At 39.6% G+C, this 21751-nt stretch overlaps 1 protein-coding gene and 1 long non-coding RNA gene across 5 annotated transcripts; one reads left to right on the top strand and one right to left on the bottom strand.

The window, feature by feature from the left end:
• The first annotated feature begins 7280 nt into the window (after positions 1 to 7280).
• On the top strand, positions 7281 to 21057 carry kif11 (kinesin family member 11). Of its 4 annotated transcripts, none has more exons than XM_067512116.1 (27): positions 7281 to 7461; positions 7704 to 7812; positions 9629 to 9758; positions 10102 to 10199; positions 10361 to 10439; positions 11035 to 11220; positions 11538 to 11662; positions 11798 to 11888; positions 12034 to 12179; positions 12617 to 12713; positions 12832 to 12927; positions 13057 to 13145; positions 13769 to 13856; positions 14550 to 14623; positions 14952 to 15066; positions 15381 to 15452; positions 15906 to 16041; positions 16315 to 16487; positions 16669 to 16794; positions 16981 to 17136; positions 18180 to 18319; positions 18694 to 18854; positions 19254 to 19372; positions 19521 to 19743; positions 19967 to 20127; positions 20523 to 20633; positions 20781 to 21057. In XM_067512116.1, exons 2-27 carry the CDS (start codon positions 7739 to 7741, stop codon positions 20886 to 20888), a joined length of 3174 nt encoding a protein of 1057 aa, XP_067368217.1. In that variant the 5' UTR covers positions 7281 to 7461; positions 7704 to 7738; the 3' UTR covers positions 20889 to 21057. The 4 variants fall into 4 exon arrangements, with proteins under 4 accessions (XP_067368217.1, XP_067368207.1, XP_067368199.1 ...); XM_067512106.1 differs by having other exon boundaries at positions 7282 to 7461; positions 20778 to 21057; XM_067512098.1 differs by having other exon boundaries at positions 7282 to 7461; positions 19967 to 20136.
• Positions 16153 to 17055, bottom strand: LOC137131211 (uncharacterized). Its single transcript, XR_010914970.1, has 2 exons — positions 16919 to 17055; positions 16153 to 16513 (listed from the first exon to the last, which is right to left on the bottom strand). It is a non-coding gene; the product is annotated as an uncharacterized lncRNA (long non-coding RNA).
• Positions 21058 to 21751: the final 694 nt, after the last annotated feature.

Raw genomic sequence — 21751 nt, 5'->3', positions numbered from 1 at the left:
CCAGAGATCAATGAGACTGTACTCTTTGTTTTCTAGAGACCAGTTGCTGACAGGAAGTAACAGATACTAACTATCTCCATGCCTATTTGGTTTCATGCTTTGGGACGTGGAGTGGACGTTCACTTGTTCCACAGGTAGCACACATTATACAGTAGCTTTGAAAGATTATTTTTGCTTAGATTTACTGTGAACCCATTTTCTAATAACTGGAGTCTCGATAAAGCGCTTATTTTCTTAAATGGCCTCTTGCGTAAATGTGGACTGTGTCCGAAAAATTTAAAGTTTGAGCTACTGCATCCTGATCCTAAAGGTAACTGTCAAAAAGAGAGAATGTGTTTTTTTATCTGAACTAACTCAGGCTTTTCCGGTACCAAAGGTCTAGTTCTTCAAAAATCTTCGTGTTAAATGAGTTTCCCAAATTAAACCTTTAAAATCCCTGATAAATAAATGGAGGAAGTCAGAAATCTCACAAACATGTTCAGTCTTTGGCTATCGAGTTAATATCGGGCTTCATCGCTCACAGGAAGATCAAAAGATCAAAACACCATGAACAAGACCAGGCAACTTTAAACTGCCTTTAAACCACCAGAGCCGGACTCCAACTGACCAAACAGAGACACACAAATACCTAAAACAGACATTAAAGGAACACGAGGAGGCACAGAACAACCGGAAATTAGAGAAACATGGCGTAAAACTCATATTCTCATAATCTGCCCATAACAGGAATTCACTGTGGGGCCCTGATACTGGAGCTGCAGGGACAAACCACAATCCATCCATCCAGCAGTTTGGTGCAGACTAAACTTCACAATTAAGAAGAATTTGTCTGTACTTTCGCAAAAACTTGTACTCGTGTTACCTAATATTTCAAATGTCCTGCTCTGATGCAGGATTTGTTTGTGTTGTCTGCAGATTTTTACTCAGTCAACTAATTCAAAGGATTACTTTAATTATCCTTTAATCTCCTGACTAATGTCTGGATTACCTGATTACCCTAATATAGTTGCTAATTACCAACTATATATTCCTAATGCAAGAAACGTCAAACATCATTTCTCTCTGAACTGTAGTGGAGTTTATCATGAAGATAAAATGTGAGTAAATGTACTTTCCTGCTAGTTTGGTGGAGCTCAGTGGTCACATTTCTATAAAATCTCCTGCAGATATTCATGATCCCCTGAGGGTGAACCCTAAGGATTTAGTAGATTTGTTTTGCCTTCAAGCCAAAAAAAAGGTCACATTTCTGAGGTTTCTTTTGCTATTTACCATGAAAGACAGCCGGGCTGTTAAAACCCTCAGTGTTTCTGGATGTTTGGAGTTAAAATGTATTTAAACTGCGTGTGTTTGATCTGCTAATGTGCTTATTAGATGGTTGACGATGGAGCCTTCTGCCGAATCACTGAGCTGTGGAGACGAGCACAGTGAGCAGGAGGACTGCAGCTCTGCGAGCCTTTTGAACGCCCACAGTTACAAAAATGTTGGTGTGTATTGTCGTTGTGTGGCGAGCCGCCCACCCTCTGGCAGATGGGGGTTTGGCTGGTGCGTGCACACACACACAAACACACACACACACACACACACACACACACACACACACACACACACACACACACACACACACACACACACACACACACACACGCACACACACACAAATTGACACTTTAAGTTTCTGTCAGTATAACTCACACAAACAAACACTCACGCTTTTCGTGAGGCTATGTAACAAACATGCACACCAACACACACAATTTCCCTGTTAAAATCTGTCACACACACACAAACACACACACATACACACAGCTCCGTGGGGACGGTGCCCTGCTTCCACCCTTCGCCCACGCTCCTCCAGGCCATCGAGGCTCTGGGGGGTTTAGTTTTGTGTTTGGTGGCTCGGGGTGTCAGCCAGGGGTCCGGCGGCTCAGCAGACCCCACCACGCCGATTAATCATCTGTCATCTGCGGTTTTTGTTAATATGGATCTTTGTCCTCAAAGATGCTCGCGTTTGGCCGGCCAGTCTGCTCGCCCCCTGCCGCACACGTTTTTTCCATTTTTGAACCCAAACATAATCAAAAACCAACCAAACTGATGCTTTGTGTGGCTTTCTTTCTCCAATGTGTAGGTTTCATGCAGTCAAACTGCTGTTCGGGATAAATCTGTGACCTTTGACCCCTCATTTTCACATCTCTGGTTTTAAAATATCTAAATCACAGCAGCTAGGAAATCAACTTGGTTGTTTTTCTTCACTGAAATCTGAAGAATGCAATCTTCTGGTTTTTCACTCAAACTGCACTTTTCACACTTTCCTGGGAATCAATCAAAGCACTTTTAAGTATCTGTCTTTGCTCCTAAGCACATTCAGATGCTCTTTATCTCACTTTTGCTGCATTATTTTACTTTCTATTTGATAATTAATTACTTTAAGAAAAAATATGAAATTTAAAACTAATTTGATCCACGTTTCTTTAGTCTTGTCTGCTATTTTGGCCACTTAGACTGTTCTCACTTTGTCTTACTTTGTGTTTCTATCTGAATTGTCTGCTGCTGTTCTGGTTAGAACTGTTCCTAAATGGAACGTGACTCATTTTGGGTTTGAATGCTTCTTCTGCTTCATCTTGTAGCATGATAGAAATTTGTGTTGAAACCAAGGTTTGATAAATGATTCACCGAGGCCCTGAAGTGCACAAAGTATCACAAGACTTGACTCACTTTAAACCACAGGGTGAAGGGAAACTCTAGGCCTGGTTTACACTAACAGATGTTTGGCGCTTGGACAACGAATAAAGCATCATAAATCATCCTGATATGCTCCAATGCTCAGGTGTTCCAGTTTCTCATTTCTCATTGGATTACAACTCTTGATCCACATGCAGATGAGTCAGTGCTTTGGTGGTTTAGGCGATGAACCCACTCGCCGATCCATCAATAGAAGAGATTGCATATTCATGGGAAACGTATTGACTGCTGAGTGGTGGATAATAGACAGGCATATCAATGACCGTCAATGGCTTTGACATTATCTCGGGGACCCAGAATGTGTTGGGGTTTTTCTCCGAGCTTGTCGGCTGATTTCAAATTAGGGTTATTAACTTTCAGAATGAGACGAGTTTCAAACCACCTTTTTCACCTTTATGAATTCAGAGAAACAGATGCAATAAGTTGTGTTGTGTTGAGGTAGAAAATGTGAATCGGACTCTTTGTCCAGCAAACAACAAAAACAAACCCTTTATCCTGCTGCAAAAGCACAATATGAGTCTGTGTATTTCTGTTTTCTTCACATCAACTGATAAAAACTCCCAAGGCTTTTATATAATTATTGAGCAAAAACAAAGGAAATGTGGTAAAATAGGAGCAATGAAGGAATATCAGACTGCAGCTCCAAAATATTACTGTTATTCTAGTTTTGATTTGAGCGTTGAACTGGGTCAAAAATAGGCAGATTAAATTAAATTGAAGTAGAAGAATTATTTACATTATAACTAGTTCATCTCAACAGAAAGAAGCCAAAAAACCCTTTCATTACACTTTCCCACAGCTTAAAATTTCTCATTTTGTCCCATGAAGAGTTAGTTTACTGGCTAAGAAAATTTATTTTTCTCATTTCAAAAGCCTGAATCAGGTTGAGGATGTTCAGTAGTTGTTCTTGAAATCTGAGTTCTCAGTGGATCTACTAATGCATCAATGGATTTCATGATTTCAGCTTCACAGTAAACAGAATTTACTGTGTGACTTAGAAAATGATAAAGTCAGCAGCTAACAGGCCTTTTGCAAACTCCCACAAACCTCACACTTTAGACATTTTAAAGTTGCTGCAGAAACTCTGGAAACACCTTGTTGTGAAAGTCTGAATTTGAAAGCTCGTTTCTATTGAATAAAACCTCTTTGCAGAAACTGTGCTTTTTGCTGCATTTCTTGTGTTTTTTCCCTTTCACGGGAAGAGAATCTCAAGACCTGAATTTTTTTAGTGTTTATCATTTATGAGTTTCTGGGTTGTATTTAAACATATTTAGGTTTGTACAGCTTTCATCATCTGAACATCAGAAACAAATTATTCTCTTCTCATTCACTGTTTTTCACAGGAAAAATAATAAACTTGTAAAAGTTGATCACCAGAAGACACAAAAACACCTTCCAAACTTCCATTCATGTTTGATGCAACTCAACACAGTTTGCACCGTAAACTAAACTAAAGTGGATTTGCAACCAAATGAATGATCAAACTCACTTTGAACCTGCAGTGAGGAGAAAGCCTTCTTCTCCTTCAGAGTCCCGCCAAGACGACGCCACCAGGCCTCGTCCTCGTTCTCCAGAACGACGGATGGTGAAACAGAAAAAGAGGGTGAAGATAGAGAAGAGTGGAAATGCTTCCTGAGGTGAGTGTGGACCAATGTTTCTCCTTCCAACCACAAGCCTAGCGCTCCTCTGAATTTCTGGCTCGCCCCTGGAAAGGGTCAGCATCACCCGGGGTCTGAGTGGGCTGCCAATGACAAAAAGACAGAGAGAGGGAGAGAGAGAGAGCGTAGGGGGGAGAAACAATACGATTGTTCCCACCTCACTTTGCTTCCACCCTCGCAGTTAAAATTGTTATGGTAATGAAGTGGAATTTTTGCTGGACAGCAGATTGTAACAGAGAGATGTTTCTTTGAGGTTTTTGGCTCAGTCGGTTCCAGGAGCTGCGCTTGATGCAATCCGGTGACGATGATGACATGGACAAACACTTTGACCATTAAAGTAGAAGCAAAAGTCAAAGTCAGACAAAAAGCTGCTAAGTTAGTAAGAGTCCCCTCAAATCAAGAATGGTTCCAGTTTTCTGAGCTGTTCAAAGTTATGCTGAAGGATTGTGGCTGGATGAGGGACTTTGGGTAAGAAGGTGCAGTTGAGTGTCACAGATGTGAACTTGATACGCATTACTGCGACATACTGGATGTGCACTTTGCCCCAAGTTGATGCTGATGCTGTGTTCTATTTGAAGTCTGTTTGGGAAAACCAGAATTTCTGTCTTGGGGAGATTGAGCTGAAGATGTTTCTCTCTCATTCGAGCAGAAATGTCAGAGAGACAGGCCAAACCAGGACGGCGGAGTCATCAGGTGGAAGGGACAAAGCTGTGTGTCATCAGCATAGAGGTGATAGGAAAAGATGTGTGATAAGATGATAAAACCCTGAGAGGTGATAAAGATGGACAACTGAGTCCTGCAGCACATCTGTAGACAGGTAATGAGAACTACCGCTGGAAATACAGCTAGATGGTTTATCCAGACCTGCTGAGAGCCGAACACCGATGCAGACTCTGTGGGATCTGGTGGTTTACAGTACAGTTTGTCAGAACACAGGACTGCACCCCAGCACTTGCAATCCACAGGGGCTGCATGACTGTCCAGACCAGACTGCCTAACAAGCACTTTTACTCTTTTGTTTCATACATGTTGTCGCTTTCAGCTACAGCAGGAAGAAAGTGTAAAAACATAAAGAACCTGATATTTCCCTTAGAAGGTGGTGGAGACCAAAACCAAACCTAAAAGAGAGGGGACACAGGACTTAGAATTATTAGGTGGACAGAACCATAAGTCCAGATAAATCACTGTGTTGCCCTGGAACTGTTTGATGGACTAGTGGAAATAAATACCTGTTTCTGGACTAACTCACTTAAGAAACCGTTATTAATTGTGTAGGGTGGGCTGTTATGATGTGGAAATAAGACAAATACAGTTTAATTTGAATAACAATGCATCTTACTATATAATACACTGGTCCTACTTGCAGGCTTTTTGTTCAAAGTGAACAACTTCAATAGTTCCCAAACAAATCTAGTATAACGTTATCAAATATTCAGATATTTCCAGCTTTTTTGTGTTTCGTGTATCTTTTGAAGCTATACTTGTGTGTTTCTCTGTGTGTGTTTGTGTAAGTGGCTTCCAGAGCAAAAAGGGCATCCCCCCCACTCCCCTCAGGGGCCTGAGTGGGTGGACGGTCCTCGGCTGATGGATTGCTGCTCACCACTGATCACTTCATAAATTCTGAAACAGACAATGTGCATTCATGTATAAAATATGTTATTATTCATGTTTTTGTTATTTATCAACTTTGGATTGGTTTGAAACACAAAAAATACTTGTGTATTTTTGTATGAAATTCCTCTTTCGGTATGTTCATCTGTATAAAAGTTAATCTGTGTGTGTCTCTTTGACATATGTGAATATGAAATGAAAATTCTAAATCAAATGAAAAATGTGGATGCCCTCCACATTTGTGTGCATGACTGAATGTAATCTTTTGATTCTGCAATGTAGTCGGTTGAATCGTATTCAGTATTTTCTGCTCTTATACTGCATGATTATATGTTGTATGCTGGGTTTTGTTGTTCACATTTTGCTCCATGTGATGCTTTGTAGAACTCCCTTGTCCTGCTTTACTCCTGCACTGCCCTGTGTATAATTTTTTTATAAGTTTTTTTTAAATTACATTAAGGTACTACTTTAAAAAAGGCACCTTTTAATTAGCAGCAGTTAATGAAAATGATAATAACCTCATTCTAAATTGACTTTAGTCCAGATGTCCTGCAGCAGTTGGAGGACACCTGGTTAAACAGTCCATTAGAAATCAAGGCAAAGTGTTTTATTGGGGAGAAGTCTAACACAACCTAGCAACCCAAATTTTGTTCTTATTAATGTAACCCAAAATAAAGATTTGCTAATTAACAAATCCATTACATTCAGCTCGCATGAGGCATCAGGAGCCAGCGACAGCATGTTTTTGTTTTTTTTTACTTAATTTTATTTCCATTCTCTTTATTTCGGCCAGAAGCTACTAATGTTCAGGGACCCCGGCAAGGGAATGGTTGAAAAACCCTGGTTCAGATTTATTCCACGTATGCATCATATGTAAGGCGTCTGCAAACATCTAAAATGTTCAGACATTCACCCTTTAGTTGTAGCAATTAAATGGACTTAAACACCAGAGAAATTAGACTTTTAAAAGGAGAAATAATAATTTTATTTTTGAGGTAAAATGCAAGCAGAAAGCACTTCTGGTAATTTATTTTGTATTAAACATGACTAAATAACTAAAGCCGTCAAATAAACGTAATGGAGTGCTTTTCTCTGAATGGTTGTTCAGAAAATAATCATCTATTTTCAGAACAATGTCGCCACCTAACGGAGACACTACTGTTCGTATTAGTTTAACCTCCCGTGATGCTCCGTAACATGTCATCACGCCTCTGACCAATAGCGTTCTCTGTTTGGCAGTTACTCCCCTGTCATTGGTGCCGCGAAATTTAAAAGTACAATTTGAAACGTTTCTTGTTGGATGTTATAGCGCCAGAGAAGTCTTTGGAAAGAGGCTGTGCTGTTAAAGGAGGCTGGAGACACTAAATTAATATTTTAGAACTCGTATTTTTTGTGGAAATAATAAACGGGTAGTCTGCTAAAGGAGAGGAGGATACGTGCGCACCATCGTTCGGTAAGTTACGTTTGGACTAACGCTAATTTGGCTAGAGCTAGCTGTGATGCTAATTATTGTCAATGTTAGTTCATGGAAACTAGACGCACTCTGCTCTTTGTTTAAATGCCAACGCAGTACAGTCCAACTTATCTGACAGCATCTGTTAACCAGCCGTTTAGTTTCTAATTTTCTATTTTTTTTCCTTTGGGGGATTTACATGTTCATTCAAAGTAAGAAGCCTAACGTTCCCGTATTCACAGACTTACTGTGCGAAGGAGAGCGTTTCTCTGCAGCCATGGCTTCAAACAACCTGAGCGGAGTTAAACGGGAGGAAAAGGGAAGGAACATCCAGGTCGTCGTCAGATGCAGGTACGAAAAAACACAAACAACAACCATCTTTCACTTATGTTCGTCTTTGCTGCTGTGGGTATTTCATATTTTGTTACGTATAACGTGACCTTCACGCATGGTCTACATCTGTTAAATTGTGTTATTATAAGAGACAAGATGCACTGCGCTTCCAAAGCTCAAATTTAACTTTAACCTTTTTATTGTCTGTTTAAATGCTCCTTTCAGTGAAGATTAATGGCTTTTATAAACCTGTTTTCAACCTTTGTGTACGTGCTAAGGTCTGTTAATAAAATAAGTGTTTGACTTTAGCAAAAAATCAGTGCTGGACTATATAAAAATGTAAACGTGAATCCATGTTAGGAATTATATATTACTAGTATTTACTGTTATTTGAAGTACAGGCAAAATGTCATGTAAATGTATATAAATTGCACTGTATTGTTTTGTATTTAAATTATCTATAATTAAAATGTAAAACGTGTGTATAACCAACATCTTCTGTTTGGACAGAAATGCTTGACAAAAACAGTCGGTGCTCTGTTCAGCGAAGTAAAATCATAGTGCTAAAGTACAAATGTGTTACTGAAACAGCATCCTTCTCCTTTAGTGTCTAAAGTGTGCTGTAAGTACGCATCTGATTTTTGAAAGAGTCTTGACAATCTTTGAAAAACCAAGCACACTGAGAGACAACACTTCAATCAAAAGTGTATCTTGCTCCTCAAAGATGTATTTAGATCTGCAGTTACTGGCTAATAACTAATTTACTAGATTAGGCTATTATTAGACATTACTGGATGACTCTGGTGGTGAGGAAGATGAAGAGTTTGAAGTGGTGGAAGTTAAAAAAGGAAGAGTGTTGTGTAGTTTTCGGGGAAGAACTCTGGGTGGTCTGGAGATGCTTCCAGATGACTGGACCAATACTGCTAATGTGATCAGGGAGGAGGGTACTCGGGGTGTCATTTGGAAAGTGGACAAGGAGACTTGGTGATGGAATGAGGAGGTTCAGGAGTGTATACAGAGGAAGAGGTTGGCTAAGAAGAAGTGGGACACTGAGAGGACTGTAGAAAGGAGTACAGGGAGATGCAGCGTAAGGTGAAGGTAGAGGTGGCAAAGGACAAACAAAGAACATATGAGGACTTGTATGATTGGACACTAAAGAGGGAGAGGTGGATTTGTACAGGGTGGCCAGACAAAGAGAGAGATGGGGGGGGAAATGTGCAGCAGGTGATTAAAGATAAGGATGGAAATGTGTTGACAGGTGCCAGGAGTGTGATGGGAAGATGGAAGGAGAACTTTGAAGAGTTGATGAATGAGGAAAATGAAAGGGAACAAAGAGTAGAAGAGGTGACTTGTTTGGAGCAGGAAGTAGCAAACATTAGTAAGAGTGAAGTGAGGAAGACGTTAAAGAGGATGAAGAGTGGAAAAGCAGTTAGTCCTGATGGCATAGCTGTGGAGGTATGGAAGTGTGTAGGAGAGGTGGCAGTAGAGTTTCTGACTAGTTTGTCTAACAAGATCTTGGAGAGTGAGAGAATGCCCGAGGACTGCAGAGGAAAGCAGAGGACAGGGTTAAATGGAGGTACATGATTCGCTGTGGCGACTCCTGAAAGGGAACAGCTGAAAGGACAAGAAGTCTGGATGACCACAAAATTACCCAGCAGCTATTTTGAACTCAAACAGCTTTAATGGGGAAAAAAATCTTTGGCTTGTGAGGATTGTTTTGCTTTATCCTATTGTCTGAAAATTTCAAGATGTCACATTGAACATGTCTTTTGAGTTATTTGACCTACAAGTACTTTCGGTGGTAAAGTGTGCATCTACTGTGACTTAATTTCAGGCCTTTTAACACTGTGGAGCGTAAGTCGTCCTATGGGGTCGTCGACTGTGATCAAAACAGGAAGGAGGTGATGATTAAGACCGGAGGGGTGAACGACAAGGCGTCACGAAAAACCTACACTTTTGACATGGTGAGTGCATCCAGCGGGGCACCTTTCTTTTGTTTTTTCTTTTTTTTTTTTTAAGGAGGTGTTGGAAGAATTTCATAGTTTACAAACTGCCCCCAGGATGTTCTTCAGGTAAAAAATACTTTGACAGGACAATGTGAAGATATGTTTCATCTTGTTTGGTAATTAAACATTTCTTGACCTAAAGCATGGACATCCTAGTTAAAATTAATAAATAAATGAAGTAAACTTGTACACCAAGCTAATTGTTGCAAACCTGTTGACAGCACGTTTAACATCCAGAGGATTTTAGTCTAGAACTGACTCAGTTATCTAAGTTTAATTTTTAATTATTTTCTTTCCTCAGGTGTTTGGTCCAGCTGCCAAACAGATTGATGTGTACAGGAGCGTCGTTTGCCCCATTCTCGATGAAGTCATCATGGGATACAACTGCACAGTTTTTGCGTAAGAGGATTGTGGAGTTTTACAAATAGTCTTGTTTTTTTTGTACAGAACTGTTTGGTGATAGAATAAATTAAGTTACTACAATAAAGTTGTTACATCACATTAATGGATTCACTGTCCTCTGTTCTGAGAGATTGTCCCATCTCTGCACTCTTGTTCAGCTACGGTCAGACAGGAACAGGAAAGACATTCACCATGGAGGGAGAGAGGAGTCCAGATGAGCAGTTCACATGGGAGGAGGTATGTTTAGATCTTTTTTTTTTTTAATGAGTTTTAAAGGAATAATGCAGGATTTTTCAACCTGTTGGGTTTTTTTTTTTTCTTTTTTTTTTAAATAGAAAGTTGAGTGCTGTTTATGAATAAGGAACAGTCTGTTGGTTGCTTTCTACAGTGTTTCAAAATTTTTACACCCTGAATGCAACTACACTGTATGAAATAACGGCCATGGTTTGAAGCCTTTGTTCCGTTTAAAAACTGCACTTCAAAGTTCCCCTGAGTTTCATGAAATTACAGCAGTCTGAATCAAAATTTGTTTTCAAGAGAAATTACTCAACTCTGTTCTCCTGAGCAGTTATATTATATAGCAACTTTTTACAGCCCTTTGACTTTTTCTCACGGCAAAAACCTCTAAGAACAGCCTGCAAACTATATTATGTCCAGTTTGATCACATAGATTATTCTTACTGCATAGTCCCAACAAAAGGCAAACTATGTTTATATGGTACATGAAGGTGGGGTGGACAGTGACTACATGAAAGTCAAACTGTTTGTGTAAATTGTGTAGAGTAGAGGAATTAAATAGAGTCGACTCTTCAACCCTCACCTGTGTTGTTAGGATCCTCTAGCCGGCATCATCCCAAGAACGCTGCACCAGATCTTTGAGAAACTTTCGGAGAATGGCACTGAGTTCTCTGTCAAAGTCTCCCTGCTGGAGATTTACAACGAGGAGCTGTTTGACCTGCTCAGCCCCAGCGAGGACGTCAACGAGCGACTGCAGCTGTTCGATGACCCGCGCAATAAGGTTTCTATCAAAAATAAGCACAACCTCTCTTGTGATTTCACATATCTTAGGTATTCTGCAGCTATACCTTCCTTATGTTGTGTGTACCTCGGATTTTTTAAAATTGTTTAGGTTTGTTGGTCCTAAATTAGCTTGAAAACTTTGCTTTAGAAAGAAGGTGATTAAAAATATATTTGCATTATGCCACACAGTTGGGTGTTGTGAATGTTGGCGCACATCTGAACTTGATCAGGTTTAATGCAGCTTATAAAATTCTAGATAAAAGCTCACTGTTGTAAAATTGTCTCCTCACACGTGACTACTGGGCTGAATTGCAGCGTGGTGTGGTGGTGAAGGGTCTGGAGGAGGTGACTGTTCACAACAAAGATGAAGTTTATCAGATTCTGGAGAGGGGAGCAGCCAAGAGGAGAACAGCCTCTACGCTCATGAACGCCTATTCCAGGTACACTTGGAGAGAAACTGTATGTCCAGATGGTCACAGAATCAGCTGATCAATATTTACTACTTAGACTGGTTCATTGTCTTCTCGTGGTTTCACACATGCTTGTGTTTTGTACACTGTTTTGTGTCCATGCAGTCGCTCACACTCAGTGTTCTCAGTCACTATTCACATGAAAGAGATTACTCTGGATGGTGAGGAGCTGGTGAAGATCGGCAAACTCAACCTGGTAATAATCTCTAATGTTTTCCATGGGAATACTTGGCAATATACCAACTTTTTGTTTTTCTATTTAACAAGAAGAAAACGAAACCCTGACACATTTGTAAGTTTGTCTGTTGTGCTGAATAAATGTAAACCACCTTCTTCTCCAGGTGGATCTTGCCGGCAGCGAGAACATCGGGCGTTCAGGTGCAGTGGACAAGCGAGCTCGCGAGGCAGGAAACATCAACCAGTCTCTGTTGACGTTGGGCCGAGTGATCACTGCCCTGGTGGAGAAGAGGCCTCACGTCCCCTATAGGTAACGTCACGTTTCATCAAATATAAAGGACAGTTGTATTAAGCTCTGTAATGTGAAATACTTATCCATTAAAGAGATAAGGAATAGGATTTTAAAAAACGGTTACCTTTTATACAAGCCTTTAGCAATGCAGCATGTATCTGTGTTTAATTTTGTTCATCATCCAGAAATTGCCCCCTTAATTGTCTTATGTAGTTCATAAGTTAGGTCTTAAAAATAAAAGGAAAAGTAATACTGAACACTTGTGAGGTTACATTACATCTATACCAGTACAACACTAATATTTTAATAAACAATATAAATTTAAGCGATACATTGTAATGACCCAGTTTCTAAGTACCTTCAATTTATATTGAAGGTAAGGTATAAGGCATTATTTTGTTACAATGTATAAGGATGAGTACTGTTTAATTAAAATCCTGTTACGTCTCCCACAGAGAATCAAAGCTTACTAGAATCCTGCAGGACTCCCTGGGAGGACGAACAAAAACTTCCATCATTGCCACAGTGTCTCCGTCATCCAGCAACCTGGAAGTGCGTTATTTTGAATCTGAAAATGTGCTTGTGTTGCGTGGAAAGTGAGAAATTTAGTCTTTTTATCACAACCTTATTGACTGACTGGGATGGAAATTATTTTTAAAAATTTTTGCAGGAGACCTTGAGCACTCTGGAATATGCCAGCAGGGCCAAGAACATCATGAACAAACCTGAAGTTAACCAGAAACTCACAAAGAGGACGCTCATCAAGGTAGATCAGCTTTGTTTTCAGTCCCCTCCAGGGTAACTGTAAAATGGTCACAGACGCCAAGGAAAGAGGCTCAAATTCAACACACGTCTTCATATTTAATGAATTAGTGCCTTGCTTGTGTCTGTTTAGGAATACACAGAGGAGATCGAGCGGCTGAAGCGAGACCTGGCTGCCACTCGAGACAAGAATGGAGTTTATTTGTCTTCAGAAAACTACGAGTAGGTCACATGATGGGAGCAGGAGAAAACAAATGTCACTGGTTTTACTTTAATAATGCTATAGATAATAGATAATAAGTTGGGGTGACTGGTCAAGTCGTGGAAGAAAAACTAATCTTTTGAGTCCAAAACGTAAGAAATTTCTCTAAAATAACTTTAAACTGACAAAATGAATAATGATTGATTGATTGATTTAATGACTGTTTTTTCTGCATTTAAAATTGGTTACAAGACTGAATGAATTACAGGGAACTCTTAAAATGTCACTACAATTCAATTATTTATAATCTTTCTAACAATTCAATTCCATTTTCATTTGTCATATTTCATTTGTAATGTAAAATCCACAGCAAAATTTTTTTGTTTTTCCCCTCCCTAAATGTAGTACCTATTATGTCTATCAAAATCCAAAGTCATCATAGAGAGGATTTAGATTTGTAGCAGGTTGTTTTTTTTTTTTTTTTTTTTTTTTAAGGAATCATATTTCCGATCTATAGGATTGTACCTGAATTAAGTCCAGATTTTTGTGTGTGTGTGTGTGTGTTCTCCACTTTATTTATGCAATTTTTATTTTTGTCTCTGACTTGTAAAAGTATATAGGTAAATATAAGTGTGTGTTACAGGGGTATGAAGAGTCAGATCACTGCTCACGAGGAGCAGATTGCAGAGTACACCGACAAGATTGCTGCCATGGAGGAGGAGCTCAAGAAGGTACGAGCTTCAGAGATGTTGTGATCGAAGCAAACGGTTTTTCAGAGCTCGAGTGTCTCAGAATTGTTTTAAACTTGGCTTCACCACACACACAAAATAACATGATCATCCAGTCAGTATCAAACGTGTTGCTTTGGTTTCGAATATCAAATATATTTTTGATTCTAATTTGCTCATCAGATTCTGTAATAAAGGTCTGAATGAACAAAATGACACTAATGGCAACATTTGCTTTATGATAAAGTCTTTCATCGTGGTTTCTGATTGATTTTACACGAACCCGTGTAATATCAACTATTTAGCAGCAGATGTTGCCATTTTTACCCTGTCACATTTGAAATTGTGATCATGAACTAAGCTGCTATTGATTCAGTGCTTCCGGATCTTTAGTTGCATATTTTGGACTGTTTGAGAGGTACAGAACAGCTGGGTTAAAAACTGTCTGCATCATTTAATTTATATGGTGTAACTGGATATGCACACCTCCCTTTATCAGGAGTAAAAGGAATTAAGTGTCAATTCAACTAATTACAACATAGAAGTTTTTATTTACTTTTACATTGAGAACATATGAGCAAATGTTTAGTTGCTAAATTTGTAGCAGTGCAGCAAATTGTAAAATTGTTATTATCGTATCTGCTGTTAGTGTTTCTGTTTGTACCTGCTGTCATCACATTGCCTGCATCTGTGCAGGTGACTGAGCTGTTTGTGGACAGTAAAACCAAACTGGAGCAGTGCACCATCGACCTGGATGAGAAGCAGCAGAGGTGAGGGATTGCTATCATAAAACAATGCTAATGCAAACTTCTCTAAATCATGGCTATATTAAATGATTATGGCCCATAGGCTGCCGAAGACTGACTGGATGGGAACTATTTTAATCCTGGAAGTCACTTTAGCTTTTCAAAATGTTGTGTATTTGCATACAGTTGATAATTTACAAGCAATAGTTAATACATGGATGTGTGTTTTAAAAGTGATTTCCCCCATTGAAACTACAATATTAAAAATGTGGTCAGGGACCAGCTGCAGTGCTCTAATGGCCCACTGTTTGAAAACCCCTGTTTTAAAATTACTTTATTTATTTTTAATCAGGCTGGAGGAGACAAGCAGAGACCTGCAGCACACTAAAGTGAAGCTGAGTCAGGAGGAGTTTATCTGCTCTGAGCTCTCATCTGTCCAGGAAACCCTTTACAACACTGCCGGACAGGTACTGACTCGCCTAGCTGATGATCCCCGATACACATGACTCTTTACTGTTTCATTTTCACGTGTCCTTCAGGTGTTCTTCTATGTTGTGATGTTTCATTAACTTATTTTTTGGATTGACTAGTTTGATTCTCCCCCTTCCTTTTTTCCATAGTAATCATGTTTCTGAGTATTAATGACTTTACACATTGCTTTGTGTTTACCTTCCTGTGCAACAATCTTTTTTGCACTCAGCAAAACTAAAAAAGTTTTGAGACTGATTCTGCACTCAGCTGCTGCTACTTTGAACCTTTTGGTCTTTGTTTCCTGGTGCAGCTGCTGAACACTGTGGATGCCAGCACTAGTGATGTTTCAGGTCTCCACGACAAGCTGGAGAGGAAGAAACGGGTCAGTATTTTTTTACAGCTAATGCTCGATGTTGGCATGAAATGAAACCCCTCAAATTATTAATAGTGTCTTGAAATCCCAAAGAGTTTGGCCTCTAAGTAGACCAGGTGGTAATGTGATGCTGGGGATCTGCTGTAATGCATCCGTGTAGTCACTTTAAAGCAAATAGTTTTACCAATATATATTTTTTGGACCTATTGATGGACATAAGTTGTGTAGATATTTGTAGACCTGGACAACGGTTTGCCTGACACATTTTTTTTTTTTATTTTCCTAATACTTTGATTATTACACAAATGAATAAAATGCACTAATTGAATTAAATATACAAACTGTTTTCAGATATCAAAGACAAAATGGGAACAGACCTACCACCTGGACATTTTCACGTCAAAGTTTTGCAACGTGATGTTTCGTCAGGACTAACAAACACACTCTTGATTAAAATTGCAGGTGGAGCAGCACAACTGGCAGATCCAGCAGAGCTTTGCTCAGCGGATGGCGGGAGCGTTCAGCACTATGCAGCGCTGTGTTCAGGAGGAAGGAGCTAAACATCAGGACATGCTGAGCAGCTACTCACAGGCCATCGGTACGAGCACAGAGCTGCACTGGTCTTTGGACAAACAACATCCCGACGATTACATTGTCAGTCAATTGAAGCAGTTTAAGGAAAAGTCCATGAATATTCACAGAAACTTGAAAAGCAGTCTGGTCTAAAAAGATGCAATGACCAAATATCTATTGCCATCATTACAAATGTAAAGAGCCTGGTCCAGAAATTATTTGGCTTTCAGACACAACAGTGGATGTTGATAGGACTTTAAAATGTTTTTCTCCACCTTTGCTCCTTCTTCCTGTGCAGACGGTTTGCTTGTGACAAACGAAGCCGCTCTAAAAGGAGCTCTGACCACCGTCGAGTGCTTTGTGGGGGGAGTCGGTCAGCTGGTGGCTGAGGGCGTGGCTCGCTGTAAGGAGAGAGTGCAGCAGCAGGAGGTGCAGTGTCTGCAGGATAAGGAGAGTCTTCTGCAGCTGCTGGTGAGGAAAGGACTGCATCCACACAGCTGAAAAGACAATAAAACAGACAGGAGTGTTTCTGTTGACAGTGTTTATTTTAAGCCTACATCAGTTTTCCTCAGTTTTCTTCTTGTCAGGGTGGGTTACCTTTTTAAACACTGTATGGATCAGTCTTGACTGCTTGTATTCTGTCTCTATGTAGGAAGAGCATCAACAGGACATGGAGGAAGTCCTGGTGAATCGGACTCAAATGGGTTTATCAGCTGTTAAAGAGCTCAGTGAGACTCTGAAAGCCTCAGTGGAGACGCATCGAGCTCTGGCTCACAAGGTCAGTTATAATAAATGTGATGAAGACAGTAGCCTCCATCTGTTAATGTTTTGTTTAGAAATTAAATATCTCCCTTTTGTGCTATGGCTGTTGCTCCACCGTAACCCAGAACTATGTTTCTTACATGTGATGGTGTCTGCACCCGTGCTGAATCCTATTAACCTTGTAGCTGCCTTGTTCTCTCAGGTTGAAGCGATGAAGGAGTTTGGTCTGTTTTTCAGCGGCTTGGTGCAGGAGCTGGCAGGGCTGCGGGTGTCCACTGTGCAGGGCCTGACCTCTCTGCAGGCTGAACACGACAAGCTGGAGGATGAGATCAGACAGGCTCAGGAGAGACACGAGACCGTAAGAACCGGGCATCTGCTGTTAATTTGCTGAAGTTACTTTTTCCTCTGGTCCCCAGGAGGAATAATTTGGATCCAGATTAGAGCTGCACTTGTTGTTGTTGTTGTTGTTGTTATTTTTATTATTATTATTATTGATTAGTTAATCAAAATCTGTAACCGCCTTTTTTAAATTATTATTATTATTTACTAAAAATGTGAATTCATCAATAATATATATTTCAATATATAATTTATATATTGAGGGGGCTCACTCATCAGTGGACTCACTACACTCAGTTATCTTCCTTCCTACGTACTGGAACCCATCAAGGGTTCGACTAATGTAGGGGAGGATATTTTACAGAAATCGTTTGATACGCACGATTTATGCTGACGCGTCTTCACCAATACTCTTCCTTTATTTAAACCTTCTGGTTGGCGTACTGTTATGGAAATGGTCTGTATATAGAATACAGTAAAAAATTTAGTTTGCTTTAGTTTAAATAGTATAAAAGTATTATTATAAAATAAAATGTATGTAGATATGTAAAATATTATTAATTTTATAATTATATTATCAGTAGATTCCTAGATCACTTCAAAGTCCAATTAGGTCTTAATCTTTAGTCTGTGTAGCTCTGTTAGGGTACAGCAGTGAAATACTGACATTGTGCTTCGATGTAAAGGGCGACTTCACCAAATTTCAACTTGCTTTCTGTGGCTTTAGTTTAGGGTGTAAATGTACATTAACTCTTTTAAACTTCCCTCTGACTTCCCTGTATTCAAATATTTCTCCAATTCTAGCAAAAAACTGCTCCAGATGACATCACAATTAATTTTTTTTTTTTAAATCAAAATAATGGATGCCCGTGATGCACGGATTCATAATTCACCACATTTAGTTGATATTAGTCAATTCTTCATATCTTTGATGTATATTAAACACATCATAATTATATTTATATTACAATATTTAGAAATTTTCCAAGTCTATAAATATAATAACACTTATGAGAAGCCAGTTATACCAGCCACAGACATTAATGTGCCTGTTATTGTCAGGGTATGAAGCGAACCATCCAGTGTCTGCAGGACCAGTTCAACCTGCTGGTCATGGAGTCCCAGAAGGACTACGCTAGTCTACGCTTGACCTCTAAAACTCTGCAGAAACCCATACAGACCATCCATGACAATATCAACAGGTGAGTCACAAACCAAACTCATTTCGCCGCTTGTGCTCGGGATTGTATTCTTTCGGTCAAACGCTCAAAGCTCTCAATTTACCAATCAATCTAACTTCTGCATCTGATGATGTACCAATCCACCTGTCAGTCTCACGATCCATTTTACCATTCGTGAACAAGACCCCAAGATACCTAAACTCCTACACTTGGTGTTGGCCTCATTTGGGTTGGGAATGAGTCACTACTCCAACTGTGTTTCACCATATTGCTCCTCCTAAATCTGAGGTTCGACAATCTGTAGGAGCCTCCTGTCCAGCACTCTGGCATAATCGGCCGAGACCTGAACACTGTAGTTTGACAGTGTCACCATTTTGTTTTTTTTATCTGTGCAGTGGTTGCAGTACAGTAGAGCATCAGCTGTCAACCCAGGCAGACCTCCTCTCCTCTACCAGCTCGTCCCTTGCCTCCTCGTTGCGTCTGAATGCAGAGGAGAGCTCGCAGACACTCGAAGAGATGACAGGCTGCACCTCCCACCTCCAAAGCTCTGTGTCTGGTAAAACATACTGATCATTTCTCTTAGTATTTCAAGCTTAAAGGACACCTTCACTGGTACTCAACTTACTTCTTTTGGCTCTAGTTTGACTAGTGCATGTAACTGAATGCGAAAAAACCTCCTTCTGACTTCCTCTCTCTACCTCTAGTTTAAAATGCCTCTAGATGACAGCAGTCGGAGGAAGCTTCAGTTCAGATTATCTTGTTGCTCAAACTATGGAGTTTGTACTCATGTTCAACATGCTTTTCCCAAACACCTCAACATGACATCAAATATTATTTGAGCTACAATTTTTTAGCAACAGGCAGAATACATTTTAATATAAGGAAATCAGATTGAAGTTTAAATCTACATTTACCGTCCATTAAATGTACAGGACAATATTGTTGTTGGCTGCAGGTCTGGTGGAACGTGGCCTCCAGTGGAGCTCCAGAGCCAGGGAGCATGCAGATGCTCAAGCCCAGGAAGGCCTCTCACTCATACAGAAAATTTCCACAGAAGCACAGACACTGCATCAGGTTAAAAAATATTCTTTGAGTTTTTAGTTTTAATAATTCTCCATTAGGTCAAAATAACCTAGAAACTCTGACACAACTGAGATGATCTACATGAATAATTATGTAGAAAATAACATACACTAATCCTCCATCTATGTCCATCTTCCAGAGCTTGGAGACATGCTGCACAGAGCAGCTCCAGACAGCTGAAGAGCAGTTTTCTGGCCAACAGAAGGAGGTAAAACAGGCTCTGGCTGCTGTGCAGAACAAGGCGTCAGTGGATCAGACTCTCCTGGACCAGCAGCAGGCTGAGCTTCAGGAACACTTGGAGACAAGCCAACAGCTGGTCTACAGCTTCCTGCAGGATGAGCTGCAGCAAGATGTTCCCACTGGTAAATGAATAAAATTTTGCATCCTTTCCTGTATCAATAGATTTTTTTTATATAATTATGTTGAGTTATTATTACTCCATCTGTGTGTGTATTATGAGTTAAGAGAATTTCTTTTTATTTTCTCAAATCCATTTCAAAATGTGTTTTTTTTTTTTTTTTTTTTGGAGCAAAAAGTATCAAGTCATGTTTTTAAGGCACAAAACAGATCTCTTGTTGCCTTCAGGCACGACCCCTCAGCGTCGGGAATTTGTGTATCCAAGGCAGCTGACGAAGTCAAAGACCCGCAGCGAGCTGCTGGAGAGCCTGAGGATACAGCAGGAGGATCTGCAGGCTGCCTTGGAAGAGGAGGATGGGGAGCTGGAGGAGGAGGACAAGGAAAGCCAGGTGGACAACGTATGTTACTTGTTTACATTGATGGACATAAATCAAATTCGCTATAATCAACAATACTTAATTAGCTGTTTGTATTGAGTCCAGTTTACAAGTACTCAGCAGAACTTGATCTCTGCTGCTTGTTTTGGTTATATGTAGATTTAATTTGTCTTTGTAAAAAAAAAAAAAAAAAAAAAAAAGCTGAAAGAATGCAAAGTAGACTATGCTGGTCTTATTATTATTATTATTATTATTATTATTATTATTATTATTATTATTATTTATCAACTTGAATTGCACATTATATGTAATTAACACTGCACTGTTTTTTTGTTCTTTTTTTTTTTTTTTCTCAGCATGTTTTGTTGACAGTTTTGTCTTGTGTTGTTCCTGTTGGATTTATCCAGGACTCTCTGGAAGATGAGCTGAGTACCTGTAATGAAAGTGTGGCCACTGAGCCGTCCTTCATCGACGAGAACCTTGTCTTCAATGAAAGCAAACGCGTTCCCTTCTTCAAGGTCAGCAGCAAAAATGTGAAAGACCGTTCATAGAAAGTTAAATCCAACTTTACGAGATTACAATTATTATTCTTTGTGGGGTTTTTTGTTTGCTGTTTTTAAATATACCTGCAACTTACATGTATTGTAATTTCTGTCTTCCAGCAGAAGAAGGGTGGAAAGAAGGAGACAAAGATCCCCGCAAGGCCTAAAGCCTCAGAAAATGAAGCATCAACACCTCAGCGATCCAGACTTCCACTCCGCTGTCAAAACTAAAACCTTTTAAAGCGGTCATTTAAAACAATATTGATGTGGATCTTTTTATAATATAGTCATTTATTTTGTCTTCTGAATGTTTGCTTTCTGTGAACTGTGTTTTAGTACTTTTAGTCAATTTCTTGATGTTTTCCAAGTACTTGTGTAATTAAAGAGATTTATACTTGTGTTTTTTTTAAGTTTGTCCTTCAATGTCAGTGTTGAGCTTGATTTTACTGAGAAATTGAGGAAGTAAAACTTGGTGACATGTTTCTGCCAGTGCGCACACTTGGGCTATTAATAAAACATTCATGCATTTTCTATTTAGTAAGACTGCTTTGAGTGCGCAGAGGATTTGCAGGGTGAGTCAACAGACTCCCTTAAAATGCATGTGGAGAACAAACTGAGCACAGTGTACAGTTCGATTAGTGATGACCCCCCCCCCCCAACAAGAGTTTACTCTGTGCAGTATGCCCCCAGTGGAAAATGGTCCATTGGTCCACTTGTCTAGCAAATAAACTTGTTTACAACTTCAGCTAAAACTCAATGTAGTACATGTAAATTAATGCCATTAAACTTTCCTAAATTAACATTTGTCGCTCACATTATGGAGCTCTAGCCAGATGACATCATCTGAACTCCTAATGATGGAAAAACTCGTCACCTACAGCTGGTAAAAGTAAGAAGAAACCCCACCACTGATGGGGAAATACAAAGTGATACAACTTTCACCTGCTGGATGAGGAACCCAATTAATGAGGAAATAGGTAAAATCAACTGGAATCTGGTAGAATTGATTGAATGATTCTTTTTTTCGCCTCTTCGGTGACTGGGCCTGCGGTTGGGTATTGGAAACAACAGTTCATCAAAAAGTAATTCTTTCC

The sequence above is a fragment of the Channa argus genome, chromosome 1, assembly GCF_033026475.1.
Source record: "Channa argus isolate prfri chromosome 1, Channa argus male v1.0, whole genome shotgun sequence".
NCBI classification, from domain to species: domain Eukaryota; kingdom Metazoa; phylum Chordata; class Actinopteri; order Anabantiformes; family Channidae; genus Channa; species Channa argus.
The sequence above is the reverse complement of the archived record's forward strand: the minus strand, read 5'-3'. Positions and strand labels throughout refer to the sequence as shown.

Coding starts and splice junctions, on each gene's coding strand:
- kif11 (XM_067512090.1), top strand. CDS start 7,739: ATGGCTTCAAACAACCTGAGCGGAGTTAAACGGGAGGAAAAGGGAAGG. Junction 13,146..13,768: donor TTGTCTTCAGAAAACTACGA/GTAGGTCACATG, acceptor TGTGTGTTACAG/GGGTATGAAGAGTCAGATCA. Junction 16,795..16,980: donor ATCGAGCTCTGGCTCACAAG/GTCAGTTATAAT, acceptor TTGTTCTCTCAG/GTTGAAGCGATGAAGGAGTT.